Source organism: Vombatus ursinus, unplaced genomic scaffold (assembly GCF_900497805.2).
Source record: "Vombatus ursinus unplaced genomic scaffold, bare-nosed wombat genome assembly UNPS02009205.1, whole genome shotgun sequence".
Lineage (NCBI taxonomy): Eukaryota > Metazoa > Chordata > Mammalia > Diprotodontia > Vombatidae > Vombatus > Vombatus ursinus.
In genome coordinates, this window is record NW_020948983.1 from 35,420,085 (window position 1) to 35,440,916 (window position 20,832).

Here is a 20,832-nt window from a genome sequence, read left to right on the forward strand (position 1 = left end):
CTTGCAGTTGTGACTGTTACAGTTTCATTTTCAGTCTTCCTCTAGTTTTATCTTCTCCTGCTACTTCAATCTTTGAGAAAAAGAAAAGTCTCCATGCATTACCCCCATACACTCTCCAATGAGTCTGAGCACCCAGTGTCTGGATCCTATGTCTAACAAGTGTCTTGTTAGATCTCTTGTTCTAATTTCAGATTATAACCAGATAGGCCATGGGTAATAGCACTGCTCCCTTGAGTGATTACAAGCAGCTGGATTTAGCTAGGACATGTGCAAATTTCACTGTTAAGTACAATCAGATTTCTAGTCCTCCACATAGGCACCATTTTCACCCACTGAGACTGGTGAAAACCACTTAAAATTTGATCAGCTAGGGGAAGACACTGTGTGAGACTGATTCTACATCCAGTAACATCTGGTTTCCTCACACCCTATGTTTGGGCTTCATTTCGGACCCCATATGTGTTTTTCCTACTTGTCATCCCAAGTTTCCTGGAATTGTACTGTATTTAATAAAAGATTTTTTAATACCTCTCATTGCATTTGACTGGGAGCCTGTGTAACTGACTGCAAGTTACTTTTGTATATTTCCTTTGGCATTAATCTACTGTCCAGATTGTTTCCTTACATTTCACTCTGAGAAGTAATTATTCCAGCGGTAAGCATGTTAGCACTCTGCTGACTGCCTGTTGGAAGAAATATCCTTCTGATGTGCTAAATAACTGCCTTCAAAAAAAAATAGAAATAATTCCAACCACTGGTGGTATGTAGGAAAGTAGCATAAATCCAACATGGCAGTGTGTAGGAGAATCAAGATGGGGTAGGGAGTGTTTGGCTTACATTTCTGGAAATGGGTCATCTCATGGGGGTGTGACTTGTTTGGAATCCATTTTCTCTAGTGTGATTTTTTTTTTCTTTTTAATCAAGCTACAGCATCCTTTAGAAAGAGAACAATTAAGACATTTTGGAATACCTTGGCATATAATAGACCCTGACCTGTAGCCAAATGGCCAGACCAAGCTGGATGTCTGTGGTCATCCAGGTACCAGCTGATCAAGAAGGCATTGTTAATATTCTGTTGCCAAGTCCTGTTGGCTCTCCAAATGCTTTTAGCCTCTGCTGCATTTGGACATGGCTGATTTCGTGTCTCCATCCTTTCCCCACCCCCTATTTCTAAATGGAGTGGCTACCACAAGTAATTAGTTCGCCTTTCTAGTAGCAACAACCTCTCTCTCTACTCCTTCTGCAGCACATGATTCTGTTCTTTTTGCAAAGACAAAATTCTCTCTCAGAATCTGGGGTTATTAGTGTTACAGGTGTGTCAAGGTTCTGCTACCATTTCAGGAAGATTCCCTCATTGTCACCATCTCCGCCCCACTCCCACTCCCCAGCCATTATTCTTCAATCAGTGACCCTGCAAGTGAAGATGGAGACAGTATTTCTTTTTGCAGGTTTTCAATTTCCCCTTTGGCTTCAGGCATATGGGTTGCCAACCTAGCTCTTAGTGATGAGATTTTAGGGCTTTGCACAGTAATACCAGCCTGGCTTGCGCCAATCAAAAGTTGAGATTCTAAGCTGCAAAAAGACAATGATGAATTACAATAGAATTCTAAAGGTACTACAATGAATTCTGAAAGAATCCATGAATGTCTGGCACAAAGACCTAATTGTTGGCATCCAAAGTGTAAAAAAAAAAAAAAAAAAAGCAACCCTGTTTGTTGTGGTGATATCATTGGTTTATTGTGAGACCAATTATTAGGAGGTCAGCCACAAAAGATCGAAGGACTCTTAAAAGCAGAAATTAGTACCAAATTGGTGGTTTGGTTGATTTCCATTCTAAAATACATGACTATATCCAGAAATGCTACAAAAATTGTTATTTTTTTCTTATGTTCAATAGATTGTCAGGAAAATGAGTATCCCAAAGTTTAGGCAAACCCTTAATTTACAAAGAAAATCCTTCAGTTTCAAATTTCTATAAAATGTTTTTATGTTTATATAATACCTTCCCGACAAACTCATCCTCAGAGAAAATTCATTTTTTAACCTGGAAATCAATTTCATTTGTAAAATGAATAGGAATTAAGGTGTGCAGCACTGGTTGAGAGCTTGTGTGTGTGTATGTGTGTGTGTGAGTGTGTGTGTGTGAGAGAGAGAGAGAGAGAGAGAGAGAGAGAGAGAGAGAGAGAGACAGGAGGGTGAGGTTGGGGAAGGAGACACAAATAAGGCAGCTTCATTTGCCAGTGTTTCTGAATCATTTTTGGATGGTATTTTGCTTCTGTCATTTGAGCTGTCAAAATAACAGCAGTTTGATGTTTTTTCATTTATCCATAGAAAATTAATCAAAAGATTCCAAGGAGTAAGGGATTTGTTTTTGTTTTTGTTTATGTTTTTTACCCCAATTTATCATGGATTCCAACTTCTTTTTAACTGTATCACCATTGCTGTGTGTTTGTGAATTAAAGTGTTTCTCAGTTTAATTTAATTCTCAGAGTACTCATGTTTATTCTTTCATTGCTTTCTTAACCATTTCATTTGAAACCAGCAATTTTTCCAAAAATGTTTTTAAAAATGTGCAACTTTTTTTTCTGTTCTGTCTCATGACTGAGCTCAGAGCTCTAAGGCATGAATGTAAACTCAGGACTCTAAATCGAATCTTCCCACAATATTAGGCTTGCTGACATTTTACCTGGGGGTATCTTTAGGAGCACCCAGAGAGTGTTAAACAGATTCCCAAGTCCCTTAAAAGGCACATTGGCTTGTTTTCCAGGGACCATTTTACCCAGTTAAGGGTGAGGCAGAAGGTTGGCAAGTCACATTCAGGAAAAGAATTTTCTTTCTGTGACTCATAGTTCAGACTTTCAGAAGGAGGAAAGAAATAAAGGTGAAGAAGAAATACTTTTGATGCACAAGAAGAGAAATATTGGGGGGGGGAATCTTACCAAAGACATCCTCCTCAAGTTCAATCTTTTATTTTTAAGAAATGATCTGGTATCAGTCTATTGCCTTCTACTCTATATTTGTTAGAGGTTACCTCTCCTAACTAATAGCTCTTATCACTTATCTCTCTAAGTCTCAGGCAACTTTCTGAAACTACAGGTTATGGCAAAGGTTCTTAACCTTTTGGTGGGTCTTGGACTCCTTTGCTAGTCTGGTGCAGTGTACAGACCCCTTCTCAAAATAATGTTTTTAAATGCATAAGATAAAATACTAGGATTACAAAGAATAGCAATTACATTGAGATATAGTTATCAAAGCGTTGCTGTTTAAATAAAAACAAGTTCACAGACAACTGCTGAGTTGTAGACAGTTGCAATCTATTTTAATGGAAGGAGTTTCAACCTCACTGAGTTCCCACAACAACTAAATCACAAGCCTGTGGTATATTGATGGCGTACCTCTCCCAGGGATACTTGCATCCTAAGTTTTATCTTCAAATGTAAAATGAAAGACTTCCTCCTGGTGAAGAAATCTCATGCTTCCTGGAATCTAGTGAAGGTAACATTTGAGGAGAAGAGAAGATCTTCACTGGCCCTTGCAGTCATAGCATGGGGACAGCTCTGTCTATCAATAGGGAGACAGCCCTAGATGTAGTTTCAGCTGGAAAGGGAGAGCAGTTAGAAAGCAAAACAGTGAAGAAAAAAGAAGACAAAAATACAGGATTTTTAAAGCACAGGGGAATATATTTTTAACCTCAAGTGAGTCTGGGTAGTATATAGATGTGACCCGAAAGCCAAGTCTTTCTTAAGATGACTAATGAATCATTTATGATTGTTTTCATTTTACATTCGTTAGCAGTTTGTGTACTACTATTACAATACCTTAATTGGCCTGACATTCTGTACTTCCACCCCCACTCCAGCCCCCCACCACCTTCAGCCATCAGAAATTCCAGGAGAGTAAGTAAAAGCCTCTGTGACTGGAAAACAAAAGCAATTTGACATGAATCCTCCCGAAGACTTCAAAATAGAATGCAGTCATTTTTATTTCTTCTGATCATATATTGATAAATCTTCTCTTTTTTGGCCACAGCTTCATTCTTCACATCTATTCCAAGCTATATGATAGCATCCTTAGATCCGTTCATTTTCCTGAAATATACCAGGGGACTTTTCCCTTTACCTCTAATGTCTCTATGACCTTCCCTTTGATAGTTGGCTTGCAAAAGACAGTAACTTCATTTATGGCATTATGATCCCTTTTGTTCAAGGTACCAAATTAGTCAATGAACCAGGAACAATGTGCAGACTACAGATTTATCCCTTTTAGTATACCCTGGTGTGATTATGACTGCATGGAAGAGAGGACAAATTGGCAAATGATTATCACATTAATTTGGCAGTGTTTTATCGCGATGTGGAAATACAATTTCTTTTTTGTTTATTGTATGGGAAAGCTTCTAATTTGGGGGCCATTTGTCTGCACTACAATTTATTGAGGGGCACTTAAACACAGAAAATGAAATGTGTAGGAGGGAAGAAAAAATAAGCTTTCCTCCCCATAAATATCCCTGTGTCTGTGCATGTGTTTTGAAGGCTCTTGGTAAAAGATAACTAATTTATTTAGGCCTGATTAATGGAACACCACAGAATGCATAATTAGGAGTTGACAGCTTCACCTGATGGATGGCTTTTGATATGGAAAGTCGAAACCCCCAGTTTAAACCGTGGGCATGTTTCCCTTCCCTTTCAGAATCTCACTGGCTGTACCTGTCTCACATCCGTCCCCTCTGAAAATGCAACAGTAGTTCCTGGGAAATGCCCCAGCCCTGGTTGCCAAGAGGCCTTCCTTACATTCCTCTGTGTGATGTGTGTCTGCAGCATGATAGGAGCGATGGCTCAGACTCCATCTGTGATCATTCTCATCAGGTAAGAATAGGCCAGGGCTTCCATGGCCTTCAATTGAATGACCTTTTCCACCCCCATTTATTTGACTTTGGTTTGGGTTTGGGGTTTTTTTTTCCTGTGACTGAACAGCAAACATCACTTTCAGAAACTTTCCTTCTATTCCACTGAAACTTAACGACTGGGAAACTCAAAATTTTCACAAATTGGGTGTGGTAGGATCAGAAGCTGTTAACCCACTTCCCCTCAATCAACAAATATCACTCTTCTTTAGTAAGGACATTAGGTAACAATATTCCGAATAAAGAGACAACTGTAACTCCAGTCAACACTTAAAGTCACTGTAGAGAACAATTGTTGTTCAGTCGTGTTCAATTCTTTGTGACCCCATTTGGGGTTTTCTTGGCAAAGATACTGGAGTGCTTTACCATTTCCTTCACCAGATCATTTTACAGATGAGGAAACTGAGGCAAACAGGGTAAGTGACTTGTCCAGGGTCACACGACTAGTAAGTGTCTGAGGTCAGACTTGAAGTTAGGAAGATGAGTCTTCAGGCCCAGTGCTCTATCCTCTGTACCACCTAGCTTCTTGATAAAAATACTGCTCACTAAAAAAAGGTATTCCACAAAGTAAGAGAAAACTTATGGAAGGAAAAAGGCATTCTCATGAAGATCATGGGCTTGTCAGGCTATGTACTGACAGCAGAATATTCTTCTCAAAGAGATGATCCCAACATAACTTTGAGTCATCCCAAGGGTCAGGAAAGGGGAAGTTAGAAGACCTTAAAGGTACTTTTCCACTGTGATCATTTGTAACAGTAACCCAGAGATGATGGGATCCAGGCCTGAGCATCCTCATGAGGACTTCTTTTGCTATACTTCATTCATTTCTTTCTTTTTCTTTTCTTTTTTGGTTAGGCAATTGAGGTTAAGTGACTTGCCCAGGGTCACACAGCTAGTAAGTGTCAAGTGTTTGGTCTGAGGCCAGATTTGAACTCAGGTCCTCTTGACTTCAGGGCTGGTGCTCTATCCACTGCGCCACCTACCTGCCCCTTACTTCATTCATTTTTAACAAACATTTATTAAGTAACTAGCTAGGACCTTTTTCTGTGGTTAAAATTAAAGCCAGAGGCTTGGTGGATTAGGATTAGAGTTGCATAGGTAGTTAGGGAGAAAGGATAATGGTGTAATAGTTCTAGAACTGGAAGGTACCTCAAAGGTGACCTAGTACAACTTCATTTTTCCAGATGAGGACACTGAGACCTGGAATGGTTAAGTGACTTGTCACATGGGTAAGGCACTTAGTGCCAGAGACAGAATTTAAACTCAGGTCTTTGACTCCAGCCCCCATGCTAATTTCTAGTAGAGCTACATTAAGTTTTCACTGGAACTTTTAAAGTGAGAGCTGGGGGGTGATGGGGTGATTAAAAAAAAACAAACAAACAAAAAAAACCAAAAACACAACCTTACCAGAAAGGAAAATAAGCTAAAACTCCAAATCCAGGTCTCAAAGGCAGGACGTACAAATTACAAATGATATGCCTTTTTCCTGTTTAAATAAATTTACATCATAGTCTTCCTTCACCATTGTTTCTGTGCTTCAGTGTTATGCTCGTATTTCTGTTTTTATGCCATGTACCTTGGGAAATGATTTAAGGGAATAATTGTAAGATTTGTTTTCTGGCAAAGTGGTGGGGAAGGAAAGTAGGATTTGGGTCAACAAGGCCTACTTCCCTTCACTAAAAGGAAATGGGAAAACGAGGGCACTAATTAGAACGTTGAGTATAAGAAAATCTTGTTTCATGAGACAAACTTCTCCCATTTATAAGTGAGTATGCCACCATATTATTCATATACTCTATGCCTCTCCCCAATCTCTGCTTCCCTCAACCCTCCCCCCAAAATAGGAAAAAATGAAATTCAGGGCCTTAGGATCAAAAGATTGACTCAGGAATTAAATATAGAGTGGTGAGATTTCAATCACTTTATGGGCACAGTTTGACAAGTATTTCTTGGAGATGGTCTGGAAATATTAGATTCCTTTAAAAAAAAAAAGCAACAGATGGACTGAATGACCTAAGCTGAGGCTTTTCCAATTCAAATAATTCCATGCTTCACACGTGCCTGCTGGAGGTATTCTCACAATGGGCATATGGATATGGGGGGCAGGGAGGGGGAGGGAATACTTTATTCAATCAAGCTCCCAAGTTCTATTTCTAGTCACAGATGTTCAAGGCAGGCAGAAAGCACACTATGCCATCTGTAGATAGGTACAGGTATACCCTATACCCTACATTGCCCCAGGGTGTCAGCCACTCTTGTACAACCAATAGCAACCTCTTTCAGAAAGGCACTGAGAAAGTTTGAGGAGTAGGCTAGTGCTTTCAATAAATTCGAACAAGTCCCTTTATTGGCTCATAACTGAGTTCACGATGAATTTCCTACTAGAAGTGCCTCTCTTCCAGGAGGGTATCAAATGAGACATTAGTACTTTTTTCATTTTTCTCCTTTGCATTTATAGTATCTAAAAAGAAATGAAATGTAGTATATTGTTGGCAGTGATATAGCTATTTGTGTTAGGGAGCCCTTGCCTTTGTCTCTATGATTACTTCATAGATTAGGGACTAGTAAATGTTCTTGTTATTTCATTTGTGGAGGGATCTCCCAAATGAGGAGCTCCTTCTACCAATGCAGGTCAGCATTTGAGATGGAAAGTGACTTGACCAGGATCACACAGTTTGTGTCAGAGGCCGAATTTCAACCAAAGTCTCAGAGCTTAAAGGCTATCTCCCTAGCTACTAATTTACATTGCCTTTTGTGGCTACTACATACGACTGCAAAGTTCAAATTTTTGACAAGTACAGTTAATGAAAGACCTACAATTCACACAGATTCACAATTTTGAAAGTCATAGAGCAGATTACTACCCAGAAATACCAGAATCTAATGTGGAAGCATAAATACAGGTCTGTTGAGTCTAAATTACCAGAAGGTCAAATACTGTGTCTGCTTTAACCAAATCTTGCAATGAATATTAATAATTAGACATGTCTTTAGAGATGGAAGGAAATTTCATTAAAATTTTTGACTGAGTTTTCAAGTTTTCATTGGAAAATGATAAAAGATCAAGACAAAGTCTTTTAAAGCCACATTCTACTACTTTTACCTTGATGGTGTTTCATGACAAACATATTGATGAAGAGGTTGCTACCAAGGAGACTTTTAAGGGACTAACAACTATTAAAAGAAAATGTTGAGTCTTTTAAAAATATTGCTTCAGTCAATCAGTTGAAAGTGTGTTATAGATTAACCTTCTGTTCACCAACTTTTGCAACTTTTTAAAAATTTATAATTGATAAAATATAATCAAAACTTCCTCTTCACTGCCACCACCACCACCCTCATCATTTATATAGTTTGTCAAAGCAAGGCAGAAGTTATTATACCCCATTTGAAAAATAAAGAAACTGAGGCCCAAAGAAATAAACAGATTTGCCCAAGGTCACATAGCTAGTAAGCATCCCAGCTGGGACTAGAATCCACATCTTTAGACTCCAAGAATAGTTCCTTCGCTAACGTGGTTCGTATACCAACATAACCTAAAGATCACAAATTGTTCATTTACCTTCGAAGACCCTTCTGCTTTAATAGTTCAGTCTTGTTTCTTACAGAGCTTAACAGGAAAGATGTTCCCAAATTGTGTTATTTTTGGCACACAGTGCCCCACCAAGTAGAAATGCCTCTCTGCCTGAACATATGCAGAATTTCTCTAAATGAAAATTGAGTGGGAAAGAATTTGCATTTCTTAACTTCGAATGACAAGATTAGCTGCTGTTATTAAGGACACCATTAAATTCCTGAACTTATCATGTAGCTGCAGTCATAGTTATTATTCAGACTCTAGGCAGGGAAAGTAAAAATAATAATAATAATAATAAATAGACTATTAATGATTTGCTAGAGAACTATTGTGATTGACAGCAGTGCACAACTGTGGAGTCTGTTAATTTAAAGTGGTATGATCAGAATCTTTTCTTTTTTGTCCCCTTCACCTCTTTCTATTTAGGACAGTCAGCCCTGAACTCAAGTCTTATGCTTTGGGGGTTCTATTCCTGCTCCTTCGTTTACTGGGTAGGTATAAACCTCTATTCCCTTATTAATGAAATGAATGTTTATTCTCAAACAAGTCAGTCTTCATAAAGTTTATTGCTCATTTGCTTTTCTCTGTGAAGTTTAATTTCTATTTACCAGTGCTCTCCCACAACACAGACTTTGTGTCTGGAGACCAGACCCAGAGACTGGACCTATTTGGCCCCCTCCCTAACTATCTTGACCCCAATTTTTGACCCTAAAAAATTGACAAAATCGTGACCCTAAAATTTTCATTCAATTGGTGAAGAGAAGATTCTCAGGTTAATAAAACCCATCTTCTCTGTTGCTGTTCCACCTTACTTGTGCAAAGGGGTAAAAGAAAGCAACCCTCCAACTTAACACGACCATTATTAAAATTTGAGCAGTTTGTGAATGATTTGTTTTACGGGTCTTCCAGTGGAAAGAGGCAGTCTGTCTCATATTGCTGCACAAATGGAAACTTTGCATCTTTTTTAATTTCCCAAATCCACATTCTCTACTTTTGGTTCTTCCCCAAGGACTTCTAAGGACTTCTGGCTGGCTTAATGCTTTATATAAAGCTCTCTGTTCCACCATAGCCCATCTCAGAGAACCATTAGCCTATCAAAGCTAGAAAGGATCTTAGTGATCATCTGGTCCAACTCGCTAATTTTTTTCAGCTGAAAAACTGAAATCTAGGGAAGTTAAATCATTTACACAGTTAGAGCCTTACACAATTACACAGCTTCTTAGTATCAGTGCTAATACCAGAAACTAAGTCTCCTGACTCCTCCTCCAGTGTTCGTTCTACCACATCCCAGCTGCATTATTTAAACTTCTTTGTCAAATGTGAGGATTGGGCCAAATCCAGAGAAGCTATGACTTTTCATGCTTGAGTAAGAGGCAAACAGTTTGCTTTGATGGATTTTCTCTTTTTCTTTTAAATGGAAGATTAGTGGAAAGGTACATATAGAGCTAAGGACAGTTTTTAGAGAGAGCATGAATAAACATTTTTCTGAGACTTCATTGCATCTCTCCCTTTGGCCTCCATTAGTGTGTGGAGAGAAGAGAGGGCCAAAACCATAGCAAAGTTTATGAAAAAGTTCTCAGTACCAGGAAGTGTAGCTCACATCTGAAGGAAAACTTTGGAGTAAATAAAAACTACATTCTACTCACATGACCTTACACATCCTTACAGAAAATCACAAGTGCTCCCAATTTCCCTTAACCCAACTGCTTGGCCTCCCACTCCCCTAACCCCAACCCCCATTCCCTCAGAGCTATTTGGACTAGGTAACCTCTAATTTCCTTTCCCTCTGTAATATTTTATGACTTTATGGCTTTGTATAGAAACTATTCTAGTCTATGAAATTATTTTAGGATTCAGGCTATCTCTACAGGTGGTATAAAATACTTAATCCTTTATTATGCTGTATGATTTTTATATCAAATAGTGAGAATATTTTAAAAGAATTTCTGAGAAATTAGCTCAAATTTTAGGAACTACAGACTGAAAACAGTTAATTTTTCAAGGAAATATAAATTGTTATTGTTGTTGTTATTATTATAACCTAGGGCCTTCACTGCATATATGACTGCTTGAGAAGTTAATTACCCATGCATCTGCATCATCTACCAAATTTGCCTGTGAAACCTTTACTTTTGACTTAATTGTATTTGTTCCTGGAATAGGATATATTAAACCTTGTTAATGATGTTAGAGCACTAAGAAGATGGAGAATTGCAGACAGAAGGACAGTCAATTCAGAATAATTTTTACTCTCTTCAAAGCAGAATTTATGTTTCTACCCTAAAATTAGATCCATCCCATTTCCATGCCTTTGCATGTCTCCCTCCATACCTCCCCACTTAGAATGCCTACTTTCCTTCATAGATCAGCTTAAGAGCCAATTTCTACTAGAGATTTTTCCTGACCCTTCTCTCTCCCAGCTTATATTGCCCCTCCCCTCAATGATTTGTATTTGTCCTGCATGTTCCTATGCTTATGGATGTAACACTTGTCTTCTCTGGTAGAATATAAGCTCTTTGAGGACAGTCTGTTTCATTTTTGTCTGTAACTCCAGCTTCTAACATAGGGCCTGACACATAGTAGCCCCTTAATGAAAGCTTGTGGACTGACTGGCAGATTGATCTTTTAGCTTCTGAGGCCTAACGCATATTGACAATTCCCTGATTATCTGAATTGAGGTTAAGATTCAATCAACAAGGCGATCCCATGAAAGGGTCCTCAGGCCCATGGTTTAATGCCATATATCTAGTTTTCATTTAGCTAGGCTCTTCTACCCAACTCAGCTTCCACCCACAGCTATTTTAGTGGCCCTACAGGGTAAGCCCCCACAGAGCCAAAAAAGAATAAATTAAGAGAGATATCATTTCTTAAAACATCACTTCACCATGCCATAGTGGGAAGTGCATTTGAGTGAGTAATCAAAAGATCTGGGTTCGTTTCTCAACTAAACCACTTGTTAATCATGTGGCATCAGACACATAATCACTTCATCTTCTCTGAGCCTTCATTTTCTCATCTGTAAAATGAAGAAAATAATACTGGCTCTGTCCACCTCAGAGTACTGTTGTCAGGATCAGATGAGATAATGTGCTCTGAAAACCATAAACATTATACACATGTAAGGCATGAGCTTATTTCATCAGCAAGAATCATTGCTCTTTGCCTAGGAGCAAAAAGACACTCGGTCATGATTACTTTGGTCAAAGCTGCTCTGGGGAAATATTATGTTTGAATCAGGCCCCTTGATTTTCTCTTCCTGACAACTCTATATCCATATCATCTGGGAATGAGTTTCTCGGTGTTTTTTTTTTAAATGTCATCCTTTTCCACCATAATTAGTCCTAGAAGCATAATATGTTCAAGGCAGAAAATTATCTAATCTAATTATTCATTTGACAGATGAGGAAACTGAGGTCCAGAGAGGTAAAATTACTTTACCAAGGTTGCACAGCTACTTAGGAACAGATCTGGGACTCTCTCACTGCTGATGAACCTGTATTAGCAATAATTTTCAACTAACTAATTACCACTCTCTTGCAACGTTCCCTTGTGACCAGTGCTTTGGATTTGTGGGCTGTGTCTGGTTAGATCTGAGAATATAGTCTGTAATGATGAAATAGAGAAAACAAATCCTAACTGGGCTATATGATATTTAAATCTACAACCTCGTTAACACCAAGTCTTACCTGGCTACACTCAGGGAGGACTACAGAGAGATTTTAGCTTGGCAATTAAAAACTGAGACCATTTTTTTTCACACACCACACATTATGTATAGTAAAAGCTAGGTTGTGTGATAGATGCTCAATAAATCTTTCTTGAAATGAAAAAAAATTCTTAGTTGTACATCGGAAGATGCCAATATACCTCAAAGCTAAGTATCTTCCTTGACGCTGGGAGAACAGGAATCCTCACTAATTACTTAAGAAGAGTCTGTGTTCAGGCATCCCCAATCTGTCGCATGTGCTGGTTACATCAGCAGTCCTGACAGCATGAATGCAGAATCCTGTAAGCTTGGCAGGTGAACAGGAGAGGAATGGGTGTCTTTTCAAATGTAAATGTCAATGTAATTTTCAGACTCCATATCTATTCTGTAAATGATTTTGAATTTATTTTTCTTACAAAAGCATTTCAGTTCAGCTGAAAGTTTAGGCTTAAGAATATAAATAGGCACAGCCCTTTCAACCAGTGGAGTACATTAAATAGCCAAGGTAGGAAACCTGGTATAGTCTAAGTTAATGGATTTTCAGGAAAACAGAGACAATTTCCTTAAACAGGACTGCAATTTCTGCAGCGAAATGCATGTAGCAGCAATTTGGACTCGTCTGTAACAAGAGGCAAGATTTAATCCTTTTAATATTCACTGTAATAACATGGAACTGGAGGGTGCCCTTATAGCGTTGCCCCCAATGTATTTGTCTTCAGTAAGAGAGCTGCTGTGATAGAATGATACTTAATGTTTACTTGTTACTGGAGCCTCATGGCAGATGTTAGAGGGGGGAATCTCAAGTGACCATGCAGGAGTTGTGAGAAAGCCAGAAGAAGGAAAGAAAAGAGCAGTTATAATAAGCTCTAGTGGAGCGACTCTGTTCCCACTACCCAAAGCTCTCAAAGACCATATTATATCCCTACAGTGTTCCCTTGCTCTTCCCCCAAGGTAACAGAGGGCATAGCCAGGGCACTGGAGATAAGAGCAGAAACAGAAATGCAGCTCACCCACTTTGCCTATCTTCTATCATCTAGCTTCTCCTCAACCTTAGGGCTCCCTAGGATCACTACCTCCACCTCCCATCAATTCAAACAAAGTTCAACAGATATTTATTAAACTGCTACTAAATGGAAGGCATTGTGTTAGCTGCTGAGGATACAAAAACCAAAATAAATGGTCCCAGACCTCAAGGAGCTTCCATTCTTCGAGCTTCATGTAACGTGGGCACAAGCAAGTAAATGCAAAAATAAATAACTAAGGGGAAATTAGAGAAAAATTCTTACAGCTGAGAGTTTCAGGAAAGGACATATGTAAGAGGTGGTGCCAGAGTTGTGCTTTGAAGGAAGCCATGAATTTTGTGAGGAAGGAGTATATTCTCAACTTGGAAGACCACTGTGCAAAGTGGTAGATGGAATATCATGTGTGAGAAAGAGCTAGCAAGTCAGTTTAACTGGAATGGAAAACAGGGAATAAAAAGTATGTGAAAGCTAGATTTTCTAATAGTTTTTAAAATGCCAGACTGATACATTTATCATTTATCCTAGAGGCAATAGAGGAGCCATTAAAGATGTTTGAGTAGGGGACTGACATGGTCAGATCTGTGTTTTAGGAATATCAAGTTGGAAACTGTGGAGGATGGGTTGGACAGGAAAGAGACTGGAAGCAGGGATGCCATTTAAGGAGTTGTTGTAGTAATTAGGAGAAAAAACAATTAAAATCTGAATTAGGGAAGTAGCCCTTTGAATGGAGAGAAGGAAAGATGCCAGAGATAATATGGAATTGGGGTCAACAAGATTTGGCAACTGATTAAACATAGAAGTTGAGGGAAAGTTCCAGGACTGTGAAACTGGCTGATTTTAAGGATGGTATTCCCTTCAATATAGGATAGGTTAAATGAGGGAGGGAGAAAAAATGAGATCTGTTTGAGATATATAGAGTTTGAGATTTGATGAGCTGTCCAGAAAGAGCCATCCAACATGGGCCAGTTGGTAATGTTGAACTATAATTCAGAAGAGACATACAGGAATGGATTAGGGATGGATATATGGATTTTGGAGTGCATAGAGATAATCATTGAACTCAGGGATGTTGAACTCAGGAATAAAAGTATATCAAGGAGTGAGAAGAGGCCCCAGGACTGAGTCTTGTCAGATGCCTACACTTAATAGGCAGGAGATAGAGAAGGAGCTTATGATTGAAGCTGAAAAGCAATAGAATGGTCATAAAAGTAAAAGGAAAGCCAAGAGAAAGTAGTGCCAATGAAACCAAGGAGGGGAAGATTATCCAGATTAGGAGAAGGAAAAGTAAAGTGATCAACAGTGTCTAAAGCTGAAGAATAGTCAAGTAAAAGGAGGACTAAGAAAAAGCCTTTGGATTTATAAGTTAGATAATACAGTTTAGGTTGAGTGATCTGGTTAGAAGACAAGCTGCATCTGGTTGAAGAGTGAGTAAGAGGTGAGGAAGTGAATGCAAAAAGTACAGGTGACCCTTACTAGGAATTTGGCTGTGAAAGGGAGAATAAAAAGAACAAGTAATGTCCTGGAAGGGATGGCAGTGGCAAGTGAAGGTAAACTCATTGACAGTGGGTATTGTTTGATTCTTTTTATTTGTATCCAAACTAGAATTGTGTCTGGGATACTGTGTTTAATGAATACTTGTTGATTACTAATGGAGGAGGGAGAGAACTAATTGATCAATTGGTGATTAATTGGCACATTTGTATGTGGATAGGGAAGGAATGGGTGGATAAAGAAAGGTTAAAAACGAGAGAGGGAATGATTAAGGAGAAAAACTTCCAGAAGAGATAAGAGAGCACCAATAGAAGGGTTAGGTTAGCCTTAGCACGGAGAAGGCCCCTCTCTTTCTCAAAGACATCAGATCAAAGAAGGAAAGAATGAAGGATCTGCAGGGCCTGGATTCAATGCAGGATTCCAAGTGTATTTCTAATGTTGATGTACTAAAATACAATTCTGTTTACTGGACTGTTTTTTTTTTCAGGGATACATATGTAAAGCTAGGGAAACCTGTACTTTCAAATCCTCCCCAAACTTCTTGTCAGTTGATTACTTACAGTTTGATACAATACTAACTCAGCTCCACCTCCCCACTGCCCAATACTCATAAACAATGGACTAACCACAGGGTAGACAACAGGAGGAAAGTCATGGGGTCTAAATAGGTCCCTGGAAGGATTTAACTCCTCTTGGCTCTCCAGAGGAATAGACTTTGTTAACAATACCACCTACCCTATGCACCATCCCTCATTTAAATCAGTTGGGATTTCCATTTCTTTGCCTAGAAGACACTGGAGAATCATTGTGTAAATAGTTGTAGCGGCCCTCCTCTGAGCTAGGTACATTTCAGTGGCCGTCAAAGTAGTTGTTATCCTGGAAGGGGGTAGAAAGTCTTAAGACTGCTTGTTAGGAATGGAGAGGATGCCATGAATTTAAGATTTTTACGTCTGAAAATAACCCAACCTTGCAGCAGCAAAGGCGAAATAGGTTAGGCAGGACTTCAAACTTGTACATTTATTAAATCACATTGTTTCAGAGGTTTAATGAGGCTTTCCAATAGAACTACTTTTTCAGGGTCCTTGACTGTGGTAACAAGCCTCTGAAAAGGGAGTGCTAAGGGAGAGTACTGACAGCATCTTGACTGCAGGACCATGGGGAGTTCTGCTGACCTAATTAAAATTGGTAAGAAAGCATCTTTCCTGCCCCACCTTGAGCCCCTAGATTTAATGCTGACCAATGAGAAAAAGAAAACTATTCCCTTCATTAACCCACGAGTAGGGGGATCAGGTCTGCCCTCTGAAAGATCACTGGAAAAAGTGGACAATGAAGAACAAACTGACAGAGCCAAGTACTGAGTGTCTTTTTCCCTCTTCCAGGCTTCATCCCTCCTCCCTTGATCTTCGGGGCAGGCATTGACTCCACCTGCCTGTTCTGGAGCACATTCTGTGGCGAGCAGGGTGCCTGTGCCCTCTATGACAACGTGGTGTACAGATACCTGTACGTCAGCATCGCGATTGCCCTCAAATCTTTTGCGTTCATCCTTTACACCACAACGTGGCAGTGCCTGAGGAAAAACTATAAACGATACATCAAAAACCACGAGGGTGGGCTCAGCACGAGTGAGTTCTTTGCCTCTACTCTGACCCTAGACAATCTAGGGAGGGACCCTGTGGCCCCAAACCAGTCACATAGGACAAAATTTATCTATAACCTGGAAGATCACGAGTGGTGTGAAAACATGGAATCTGTTTTATAGTGACTAAGGAAGGACAAACTATATTAGTAAACAAAGGGTCCTTTTTCTTAAAAAAAATTAAAATAAAGTTTTAAAAAATGGAAACATACACACACAACAACAACAACAACCACTTTTGTCCTTTTCTCAAAATCATAGCCAGACAGGATTCAGAATAATGAGATATATGGGATCATGCACTTGACATTCTTCGGGAGCAAGGCAGGAAATGCCACCAGGGCCTTGGTGGCAACCCTTTGAAGGTTCAAATGTGGTCTCTAGAAATGCCATCAGCTCCAAGCAACAGGGAATGATGGTGGCCAGTTCAGCAAATGGACATTTTTGGACATAAAAACCTATCATCTTATTAAAAAAAAAAGTTGACAACATTTCCAGAATAAGCACTAGTGACACTCTATGCCACCTCTTCCTCCAATATGGGGCAGGGAGGGAGCAAGAGAAGAGGGGGGTGAGAGATCTGCTCCTCTCTAACCTTTGCAGTATGGGTCACTGTGTAGACAACTCACCCAGTCTCCATGTTGTTCCAGGCCCCAGAGTTCTCTCAGCGATGTTATTGGGTGGTCCGTGCTGGAATCAATAAATGACACCCCTCACCAGCCATATTTCCATGTTCAAAAGTTAGAAAACTGAGAGAGTGAGGGGAGAGTGGAGTGTGTGTGTTGGAGGATGTAGGGCTCATCAGTCCCCTATCTACACATCCAGAAGGTGAAAAGTATTCACCTTCTTCCAAGCCTCACAGACCTCAGGATGTGCTGGGCCTTATCTGTGGCTATGACTGGCTGCTGCGCTCAGAGCCATGGAGACCCAAATTTAGTACAAGTCATTTGCTTACATTTGCCAAACATTTTGCCATTTTTAAATGGGTATGGATTTCAAACAGTTGTATGTATAATCTCTAATACTATTTTTAACTATTTCCAAAAGCTATGTTAACCTTTCAGTCACTAACAGAATTCTATAAGAGGACTTTATTATATGCTGGTCGCTTTACTTTTTTTTTCTTTTTAATGCACCAAAAATATAATGTGATTCAAGGGATGCGATTAATCTATTGTAATTTTTATCCTTTTATCTTCATTCTGATACACTACAAAGCCAGTAAGAAAATACATGTTACCAAAAAAAAAAAATCTTCAGAGAGAATGGATGGAGTCTCTCTTTAAAAAGAACCATAATTGGGACAACAGGGGAGAAGGTAATGAAATGCAAACTTGCCTTTTCTCTTTAATCTCCATGCTTGCTGTCATGAAGAAGCCCCCTTTATATTCACAACTACATTTTAAAAGTATTATTTGCAGTCTGTAGAAGCTCACTGAGGTGGTGTTCGTGGGTATCTGTATACACATGTGTATGTCACATTTTTTAATGAAAGGAAATGGGAAATGAAAAATACATCTTAGACTATTATTCACAAGCATGAGCTGTTGAACAGCCGGGGTGCCCCACTTTAATGAATCTTCCCACAAAATACTGAAAGCCCTTTCCAATGGATTAAAATGTCAACAATGTGTTCAAGGTCAGTCCCCAATTTAAGAGGCTTTTGTCCATGTATTTTGAAAGTGACTGAACTTCAAACAGTTAAAGGGGGAACTTCTCATTGTTTGGAATAAGGATCCCCTGAAAAACCTCTTGCTGGCAGAAGACTAAGCTTTTGTGGGCAAGTCTGTGGGAGAGAGACATTGGGCATACACACATGTGCAAGTACACACACACACACACACACACACACTTCCACAGCCAGTGGGCCTATTAATCTGCTCTCCATACTTGTTTGCTGAGTTGGTTTCAAATGTGGCATTCCTATGGACTTGGCCCAGAGTTGTCCCCAAAGGCTTATTTTACCTCACTCATGCATTCATAGTTCACACTCGGGGTTAAACAGCAAGGAAAAGAAAATCCTAAAGGAAAAGGACACTGTGCCAAATACTCAACAACCACAGTAAATGAGGAGATTTGATTCCGAGTACAGAACCATAGAAAATCATCAAGCAAAGAGAAAGGGGATTGTGTAGTTAGTGTTGTGGTCGGTTGCCTGGGAGATGATTTTTTTTGAAAAATAGTTCTTGAATCTATTTAATTTTGGCATAGCCTCATCGATTAAAATATACATACTCATCCATCAATTACCTAATTGATAGGGGTGATAATTTTATAGCCAGTCTAAAAATACATATGGTTGTTAGTTATGCTATTTTTCTATACAGGGTGGTGTTTTGTTTTGCTTTATATTTTCATTTTGAAAATATATTGTTGGTAGATCACTGATTGACCTGTTCGTTGTTCCATATGTGGGCAGAATTATCAAGACCCAGGTATTTAGCCTTTCCAGAAGCCATTTATTTCTTTTTCAAAACCTGTAAAACCATTGGCCATTTGAATTTTTTCTGAAGATTCTCGAATATGTGAGAATATCAACACTGGAATAGTACTAGACAAACAGAAAGCAACTCAAGAACTGTGCTTTATCAGTCATTGAATGGACAGTCAAAAGCTCCATCTTACAAAGAAGGCTCTAGAAATGTTGTTTTGAAAATTGAATTCTGGTGCTTAGTGAAGGGAAAAGCCAACCCTTTTCTGGCTTTCTTTTTGTACTTAGGGGAAACACTGCCATAGCCAACTCTTTGTTTGTAACTGATGTTAATGTTTGAGTGTGAGAAAGGATGCTTCTAGTCTGATTTCCAATGGCCTTTACAGCCATTACAATGGAAGAGAAAAACATGGCGACAGAAATCCTCCTAGAAATGGAGTGCTCACAATTTTTGTCTTCTTTTCTTAGAACCTCATCTCCTATTTGGCAGGTTAAGTCACTTAACTATAAAATGTCTGGGGATAGATAATTCACCCTTTCCCTGTTGGAATTTTGATAGGCTTTTAATGCTACCTAAAGACCAAGAGCTTTTAACCATTGTCCTAATGTACTATCACCCAGAAAGGTATGCCCTTCTAGAAATCATTCACAAAATATTGGGAAAAAATAATATCTTAGAATTCTTTTTTCCCTAGAGAAAGGAGAATCCCTTCACCTTTAGTTCCCCAAAATCAGTGAGAACCCAAAACCTTATCATTTTCTTCACCATTTTAAAAAAGTAGGGTGGTATTGCATGCTGAGGAGCCTGCCACTCTAAAGGGCCTGAAGAAAACTCAGAAAAGAGTTAATGAAAAAGGGAAACACAGCTTCCCTAAAGCATTCCCTAACCCCCTCCCCCAAGGAGTTTGTTAATAGGGTTTAATAGACAAAATAATAAAAGGGAGATCAAGTCATCTAAGATCAAAAGAGATTTTATATGTATATATACATATATGTACATATACATATATATGTACATATACATATATCACACACACATATATATACATACATATATATCTCACTTTATAAACTTTAAAGCACTATATAGAGAAAAGATTTTTACTGGGTATTAAGGCCCCATGATACTCTGTCTTCCAACCACCCTGCTTCTCTTTTTCCTTTTCTTCCTCTTCCTCCTGCCCTTCCTCTTTCTTTTCCTGAAACTTTTATACTGACACATCATTTCACAAATGTTTCTTTCTTGAGTCCTAGGTCAGTTATACTGAACCAGTCTAATATTAATGGACTTCAATCCACAATGGACCTATACACGTGTGCAAGCACACGTGAGCGCACACATACAACAGCAACAAATGTATACTACCAATGACAGATTACTGTAGAGTTTGTCCAGGAGACAAATTCTTCTGTAGTTGGTAATTAATATTTCCCATAACTGAGTATGCTGGATAGCTATCGGATATATCAGAGTTAGGGGAACCCTTAAAATGAAAGAATCTTTGCTTAAATATCTCATAGAGTTCCCTTTTGTGGGGAAGATGGTATTGCTCCTTTTAATACAGGCTTTCCAGACAAATCTCCATGTTTACTTTTGCTCTGTTTCCGTCAGATTACAGTTTTCTTTATTTCACCATTGCAGACATAGTATACTGTATTCAAGTAGACCATTGCTTTGTGAATGGAGCCCTCAGAGAATACCTCAGGAATATTAAGCAATAATGACTCCCTTGTGGAATAAACCACAGCTGCTCTTCCGTAGTTAAACTAGAGACAATGGGCACCACAGGTCAGGTTCTGTCTTTTCTTCCAGAAAACCAAGTCTTACTTTCCTTTAGCTCAGCAGAATGAGTGACAACTTAACAATGAAGGAAAATGTCCTCTGCCTTGTTCTAACTCTGGTTTCATCCTGTCTTCAATGGACTCAGAAATCCACTTGTCTGAAGAGAATACAGAGGCTGAAGAGCATTGCCTCCGAGATACTCCCATTGTCCGGCTTGGCCTTTATTTGTTTCCTCTCACAGGTCACTTTTCTAAACCTGGGGCTATTCACCTTATGTTAGAAG

The 20,832-nt window shown here is 39.0% G+C and overlaps 1 protein-coding gene across 5 annotated transcripts in view; it reads left to right on the forward strand.

Moving 5' to 3' along the window:
* The window catches only part of SLCO3A1 (solute carrier organic anion transporter family member 3A1), a 375,411-nt gene that overhangs the window by 342,141 nt on the left and 12,438 nt on the right, over positions 1-20,832 (forward strand). For 4 of the 5 annotated variants that reach the window (XR_003568231.1, XM_027851706.1, XM_027851707.1 and 1 more), the window contains exons 8-10: positions 4,690-4,865; positions 8,907-8,971; positions 16,079-16,321. Coding sequence is in view for 4 of the 5 variants with exons in the window: in XM_027851706.1 (XP_027707507.1) it covers positions 4,690-4,865; positions 8,907-8,971; positions 16,079-16,321 (484 nt within the window). In the remaining variant the exon portion in view is untranslated. Of the gene's footprint in view, positions 1-4,689; positions 4,866-8,906; positions 8,972-16,078; positions 17,488-20,832 lie in introns of those variants that run through there. The other variant, XM_027851705.1, reaches the window with a different exon arrangement.